An 8,378-nucleotide genomic window follows, 5' to 3' on the forward strand; every position below is an offset into this window, starting at 1 on the left:
GGGAACAAGAGAATCCATTATTCAAAATATATAGGTCAGTCCCCCAGGATACAGAGCAGAGCAGAAATGATAAAGCTGAGAACCTAGAGAAGCAGAATTAAGGTATACATAACACCTCTCATTTAGGCATATAATTTAGTAAAAATTAACTTTCAATTTGGAAATAACATAGCAGGAGGTTTTCATCAGCGGAACTAGAAAGCAATTTGTATGTTGAACCATCAGTAGAAAAAAGAAACACATTAAATGAGACACTCAGACTCACATGTGTTATAAGGTAAGAGAAATATTTATTTCATTTTGCACAAGAACGAGCTTATACTGAACAAATTCAACCAAATAATATTTAGTGCAGTAAAACAAGGAAATAGGGTTGACTTTTCCTGTTAGAAAATATTAAGTAACCATGCCTGTGCATTATTTTTATCATTACAATAACTTGTTTCAGATTTCTTTTCAGAGTGTGTACTGTACATAACATGTTATAGTTTCTTTGCTTTGCTTCTGAAAATATAATTCATTCACTGCCTTACATTTTTTTTTTGCAGTGAGAAACCTAACTGATTCTTGAAGATTCTGATCTAGAGGAAAATTTTCTGCACCAGTGAAGCTAGAGACCTTCAAAGATTCGACAGACTTAGGCTTTCCATCCAGGGGTCATGATGTCATGGTGTGTACTCTATAGCCATTCTTCTACATAGTGATGTCAGACACAGTAGAGGCAGACTTGTGATCTAATGTTGCCCCAATAATTTTTCTTTGTGATTTTCTCAAGCTCCACAAATTTCATAATTGAAAGTTCACTCAGCTATTAACAGAGTTGCATTTAGCTGCCCACAGATCATCCAATTTAAGTTCTAATTTTTTTTTTTTTGGTCTTTTTAATGAAAGAACATTCTTTAAACAGAAATCTCCCATGAGACAGTTAACATCACAGTTCCTGAAGGCACTGTGGATCCACTGAGCAACAGATGTGACCATTCTAGAGAAAAAAATGGAAAGAAAGCAAAGTATGAATTTTCAAGCCATTAGTAAATGCTCACATTTATTAGTGAATGCTCACATTTATTGATTATACAAACATAATTGTATAGTTTATTTATTTGTGCATTCCTGAAAGTTCAATGGCTCAATCACCTCATGACTCTATTAAAAAATTATTACCAGTTATTTGTGGCAAGTCATAGATTGGCTTTATTTACCCCATGGCATCTTCCTGTATTACATTTGTTTTATTTATTCATAAAATATGCATTTATTACAATAAACCTACCTATGTTAATAATTAAAGCAGACATGGTCACTGCCCTCATAGGGCAGTGTGTTTAGTTTATCAGGGGAGAAAATTAGTAAATATCAAGCAAATATATAATCAAAAATCATAAAAGTGCTAGAAAGGTGCGTTGGACTAAATGTTTGTGTCCCCTCAAAATTCATATGTTGAGTTCTAACTCACAGTGTGATGGCATTAGGAGATGAAGACTTTAGGAGGTAATTAGGGCATAAGGGTGGAGCCCCTCATGAATGGGATTAGCACCCTTACAAAAAGACACGAGAGAGCTTACCTCCTCTCTCCCTCTGCTCTCTGCCATGTGAGGATACAGTGAGAAAATGACCATCTACAAACAGGAAGAATGCCTTGTCAGGTACTAGATCTGCCAATGCCTTGATATTAGACTGTGAGAAATGCATTTATCAGCCTCCAGAACTGTGAGAAATGAATTTCTGTTGTTTCAGCTACCTAGTCTTCAGTATTCTGTTACAGTATCACAAACTGACTAAATAAAAAAGTAAACTAGGTGGTGTTATGAGATTAATAAAAGACTGGCTATTTAGATTGGGTAGCCAGGGTAGATTTCCCTGTAGAGTGATATTTAAACCAAGACCTGGAGACAACAGCATGAAAAGGTGAGCCAAAAGCACAGGGCACAGCATGAGGAGAGGATTTGATGAGGAGTTTTGTGCTAAAAAAAAGATCTGGTTGAGAATCTTAAGTTGGTGACCAAAAGGTATAGAGAATAAAATAGGAGGTATAGGAAGGGAAAAGTCAGATATGCATAATTAGTTTTTTTTAAAGAAAAATAAAGTATCAGAACAATATACTGTACTACAATGAAAAAATTCGTATCTTATTCTTTTGGTTCCTTGCACTTTTACTTTTCTCAACCAGCATTTAATAATGATAATGTTAATATCGTTACTATATTCATGATGATAATAATATTCTTCTACTTCTTGAGTGTGTACTCATGTCAGACACTTTGCCAAGCATTTTAAATACATTATCTAATTTCAACCTCATAGCATTCCCACTGGGATCCCTATTAATAGTCACACTTTTTAGATTCAGAAAATGAAAATCAGAAAACTTAAATATCATGTCCAAAATCACACAGCTAGTGGTGGAGCTGTGATAAAAATTCAGGCTAGTCTGACTCTAAAATTTTCATCCTCTATGCTATACTCTCTCTCTCATGTTATTGACTTTTAATAATTGAAATGTGTTATGCTTTAATACAATAAAATCAAAAGTATCTTTGTTTCTGTAAGGTGAAATGAAAGAAAAAAAGATTTGATACTTTAGCCTTTGTTGAAGTAGACCAAAATGAGGGGAAAAGACAGTATATACATAAGAAGGATACTATCAACTTAATTCATCTTTTCTAAATTATTATTAAGCAGAGTTATTATTCTGGCAGTGATTCAACCATCTCTTGGACTTCTAGTGGCATTTTAAAGCTTTGTCATCATGCTCAGGGGCATTGGTTTTCTGACCACAACCTGGTTACCTGATCTTTCCTAAATCACTGACCCAGTGAATTGATGACTGTAGCAATTCCTGAGAATATCAGTTCCTCAAATTCTATGGCTTTTGAGCAGAAATAGAATTAGGGAATTTCTGGGTCCTTCTCCCACTCCATGTGAAATTAGTATTAAAAATTTCCCTGTGAAGGCCTGCTCTCTTTGTGAATGCTTCTCTTTGATTTGGGTTTGTGTCTCTCACCTGATTCTCATAGCATTATGAATCTGAGGAAAATAGCCAAGACTTATGGAACTCCATCTCCTAGGGTGGGGTTCTGTACTAAAATGCTTTGTGGGACTGGGTTGGGGAAGATGGTGGCCAAGTCAGTCGAACTATGCGAGTCCCCATGTGAGTGAGTGAGTATATGGGAAATTTTGTGTAGGTGCTGGTGAGTGAGTGGGTGTGTGAGTGACTGACTGAGTGAAGGCTAAGGAGCTAGTGGCCAGGGCTCTCCTGATGCAGCAGCTGGTGCCACAGCAGCTGGGCTTGGACCCTAGCAATTCCTGGGATGCAGAGGCCAAGTGCATCACTTTCTTTTTATTTTTCTTTTTCTTTTTAATCAACAAACCCTCCCTGGGAAGAAAACACCGGAAGAGACTAAGTGGGGGCCTCATGAGCGGATTGCCAGGCCCCTGGTGCAACAGCTGGTGCTGCACCTTCTCTATTTCATCCCTGGCTCTTTCCAGGTTGCAGAAGCCGAGCATGATTATTTTTTTATAAACAGACAAAAGTTTTCCTGTGAAAAAGCAGCAGGGAGAAATGATTGCCCCAGGCTCTCCCTCATCACTGCAGCAATAGAGACTGCCAGCTCCTGGTATTCCTTCACTACTTCAGTGCCTGGCAGGGCACTGGCAGCAGGGGCTGCAGAGAGAGCCCAGAGGCAAAGTCCAATGGAAGAGTAAAAGAGAGGCATTCCACCACCATCTTGAAGGCTGGGCAGGAAAGTTCTCTGACTTGCTCACCACGGAGAACAGACCCAATCTCTGTGACTGGTGGATCAACTACTCAGGGATTGATTGTGACCCAGAGGAAATATCCTGAAAGTAAAAACTTTGGAGGAACCTAAGGAGTGCTGAGTTCCAGTGCTCCACCCCCTACATTGATCCAACCACGGGACAAAGGATGTGACCAGAAAAGGATGAGGAGGAACTCCAAAGGGGTCAGTGGTGAGTCTGGGGCCGACCCAAACCCCCTTCTCTCCAACAATACTCTAAACGCCAGACCGACACAGCTGGGCCACCACTGATAGGGATATCCAGGCAGAGCCGGGACATCAGTCATAACAGGAGAACTCCCTTCCAGGATAGGTCTGACTGGGGCATCCCCACCAAGTACATACCTGGGGAAGAGACCATCCCATACCTCCCCACCAGAGGAGAACTCCCTGATCATACAAAAGTGGGAGGGGAGGACTGAGCCCCACCCACCTCCACTGCTCCTCCTCCTTCCCTGCTTGGAACACTGAAGAGAGTGAAAGAGGAGGCTCTCCAGGAGATACCTGATTAGAGGAACAATTACAGAGCCTGCCACAAGAGGGCAGGTTTTTTTTTTTTTAATTTTTCAATTATTTAAAATTATTTTGACTGCTTCTTCGTTAGTTCATTTATTTTTTAAATATTTTTCCTTTGTGCATGAATGTGTATGTGAGGTTTTCATCTGCATCCCCCCAATTTTTTTTCTTTTATCTGTTTCTTCTTTTATTTGTCATTTTCTGCTTATGTGTATATGTGAATGATGGCATATTCATCTTTCAATTTTGTTGTTGGTTTTTGCCCCTAGTGCTTCTGAGTTTTTTTAAATTTTCTTTTTTTATAATTTAAGGTATGTATCAATATATGTGTGAGGGGTGAGGGTTCAACCTGAATTCCTTTTTTTTCCTTTTTTCCTTCAATATTTCCATTTTTCTATTCAATTTGTGCTAGGCATGTGTGTGTGTGTGTGTGTGTGTTTAGTTTTCTTGCCTTTTGTTGTTGTTTGTTTCAATTTGTTGTTATTCCAATTTGTTTTGGGGGGTGTGTATGTCTATGTGTGTGTGTATTCAATTACTTTTTGCATTGGTTTCAGCTTCGCATCATCATATAGAGTGGTGGTGGGGAGTGAGTCTCGGGGAAAACATACAACAATATGTAAACATTGTAATATGCAAGTTGTTTCTGAATCCTAGTGCCCCATCCTCAACCTTATTCAAATTTCAAAAACTACCAAAGACAGCAAAGCTTCCCATCCACCATCCTATTTCAAAAGAGAACAAATGCAGAGCCCAGATTAGGGAAGAACAGAGAACTGAGCAAACAACAGAAGGGAAAGCCTCTCCCACTGACACTGAATAACAGAACTAAAGTGAAAAACAAGAGATCTGTCACAAATGAGGAAAAACCAAAGGAAGATCTCAGGCAATTTCAAGTATACCAAAGACAAACCTCCTGAAAAAAATCAGACCTTGGTGCCCAAACAATGGAAGTCACCAATGACTGGTCCCAGAATGTAACAGGGATTAGGGAATGGATGGAAAGAGAGAAAAAGACTCATAAGAAAGACACTGTGCAACACTGAAAGAACTTGTAACCGAGATTTTGGCAGTAAAAAATGTCATCCAGGAAATAAATAAGACGACAAGCATGGAAAGCAGAATTAATCTAGCTGAAGAAAGAATCTCAGAACCTGAAGACCAGAACATGGAATTAACTCAATCTTTAAAAAACATAGAAAGAAACGCAAAAAGAAAGAACAAAGCCTATAAGAGATATGCAGCTATGTCAAGAGGCCAAACCTACACCTGATTGGTATCCCAGAATAAGGAAGGGAAACGGAAAACAACTTGGAGTAAGTATTCTAGGAGACAACCGAGAAAACTTTCCCCATCTCACCAGAAATGTGACCAGTCAAGCACAAGAGATACAGAGAACCCCCATAAGACATCAAGGAAAAGACCAACCCCTGGACACATAGTAATTCACCTACACAAAGTAGGTACAAAAGGAAAATCCTAAAGGTAGCAAGAGAGAAAGGTCAGATTATCTACCGGGGAAAACCAATCAGAATAGCAGCAGACCTACTGGAAGAAACATTGCAAGCAAAAAGGGACTGGAGCCCTATATTCAAAGTCCTCAAAGATAAACACTTTCAACCAAAAATTTCCTGTTCAGCCAAGCTCAGTTTCATCAGTGATGGAGAATTAAAATCCTTCCCAGACGTCCAAATCCCTAAGATATTATGCAGCTTCCAGACCAGCTCTACAGGAGATACTTAAAAACATATTAAGCACAGAAGAAAGAAAAAACAGAATGACCACACACTTCCCAAGAGAACAGCAGACTCAACAGAGAATACAGTGCAATAAGAAACTTGAGAACACACACATACATTAACCCCAAAGTCAAAAGAAAACAAGCAAAGAAAAAACTTTATAAGAACCTCATGACATAGATAAACAATCACATTTCAATAACCAGTCTGAATGTGAATAGACTAAATGCACCACTGAAAAGACACAGAATGGCAAACTGGATGAGAAACCATGAACAAATTATTTACTGCATCCAGGAGACTCATCTCACTACAAGGGACACACAGACTCAAAGTTGAAGGATAGAAAATGAATTTCCAGGAAAATGGATCACAAAAGAAGGCAGGAGTTGCAACCTTAGTATCAGACAAACAACCTTTAAACTATCAAAGATTTTTAAATATGCAAAAGGACATGACATAATGATAAAAGGTTCATTCCATCAACAGGAAATAGCCATCCTAAACACATATGCACCCAACACAGAAGCACCAGCATTTATAAAGCAACTACTAAGTAAACTAAAAAAAAGATATTGACTTTAACACTATTATAGCAGGAGACTTGAATACCCCATTAGCAACCATAGATAGATCATCAAGGCAAAAAAATCAACAAAGATCCAGAACCTAAACACAACACTTGACTAAATGGACTTAATAGATACCTACAGATTATTCCACCCAACAACCACAGAATATACATTCTACTCATCACTACATGGAATGTACTCGATCACATTCTTGACCATAAATCAAGCATAAAAATATTCCATAAGGTTGAAATCTTGCCATGCACATTCTCAGAATATAGTGGAATAAAAATAAATATCAACACCAACAACATTTCCCAAAACCCACAAAGACATGGACACTAAACATGATGCTGAACAACTACTAGGTCAACACTGAAATCAAAGCAGAAATTAAAAGATTCCTGGAAAAAAGTGGAAATGAAGAAAAATCTTACCAAAACCTCTGGGATGCCATGAAAACAGTTCTAAGAGGGAAATTTATATCTCTATGAGCATGCAGCAAGAAAAGAGAAAGATTGGAAGTGGAGAGCCTAATAAATCACCTAGGGAGCTGGAATGAGAAGACCATCAAAACCCCAAATTCTGTAGAAGAATCCAAATCATCAAAATAAGAGCTCACATACGGGACACAGAAGATAAAAATATCATTGAAAATATCAACAAAACAAAAAGCTCGTTCTTTGAAAGAATTAACAAGGTTGATGGACCCCCTATCCAGAATGACCAAGAGAAGGAGAGAAAAAGCCCAAATAAACACTATTAGAAATACAAAAGATCAAATCACAACTGATCCTGAAGAAATACAAAATATTATCAGAGATTACTATGTATACCAATATGGAAACAACCCTGATAATCTAAATGAAATGGAAGACTTTCTGACATCACACAACCTCACCAGGTTGAAAGAAGAAATTAAGACACTAAACAGACCAATAACAACCCAGGAAATTGACTCTGTCACATTAAAACTACCTACAAAAAATAGCCCTGGACCGGATGGCTTTCAAGCAGAATTCTACAAAACACACAAAACGGAGCTGGTTCCAATCCTACTGAAAGTATTACAGGCAATTGAGAAAGATGGAGTTCTCCCCAAATCATTTTATGAAGCTAACATCACACTGATACCCAAACCAGGTAAAAATCCAACAAAAAAAGAGAATTACAGGCCAATATCCCTCATGAACATAGATGCAAAAACCCTCAACAAGATTCTAGCAAATTGGATCCAAAAACACATTTCAAAAATCATCCACCATGACCAAGTAGGCTTAATCCCCAGGATGCAGGGCTGGTTCAACATTTGCAAGATCATAAATACATCAACAGAAGTAAAAACAAGAACCACATGATTATATCATTTATTGCAGAAAAAACTTTTGATAAAATCCAGCATCCCTTCTTGATAAAAAACCCTCAAATGCCTCAGCATAGAAGGAACATACCTCTAAATAGTAAGTGCCACCTATGATAAACCCACAGCTAACATATTGCTAAATGGACAGAAACTTGAAACATTTCCCCTAAAAACTGGAACAAGACAAGATTGCCCACTCTCACCCCTCTTGTTCAGTATTGTGTTGGAAGTCCTAACTTGAGCAATTAGACAAGAGAAGGAAATCTGGGGTATCCAAATAGGAAAAGAGGAAGTCAAGTCATCCCTCTTTGCTGATGATATGATCCTATACCTTGAAAATCCAAGAGAATCTGTCAAAAACCTGCTTGAACTGATAAAGGACTTTGGCAAAGTC

General features: G+C 38.1%; 1 protein-coding gene across 1 annotated transcript in view; it reads right to left on the reverse strand.

Moving 5' to 3' along the window:
* Positions 1-268: 268 nt before the first annotated feature.
* LOC103267840 (protein kinase C-binding protein NELL2-like) overlaps positions 269-8,378 on the reverse strand; it is a 31,463-nt gene continuing 23,353 nt past the window's right edge. Inside the window, exon 5 of the mRNA XM_008065414.2 lies at positions 269-982. Coding sequence (XP_008063605.2) covers positions 932-982 — 51 coding nt within the window. The 3' untranslated portion in view covers positions 269-931. The remainder of the gene's footprint in view (positions 983-8,378) is intronic.

This window comes from Carlito syrichta, unplaced genomic scaffold (assembly GCF_000164805.1).
Source record: "Carlito syrichta isolate Samal-C Ts95f unplaced genomic scaffold, Tarsius_syrichta-2.0.1 Scaffold308296, whole genome shotgun sequence".
Lineage (NCBI taxonomy): Eukaryota > Metazoa > Chordata > Mammalia > Primates > Tarsiidae > Carlito > Carlito syrichta.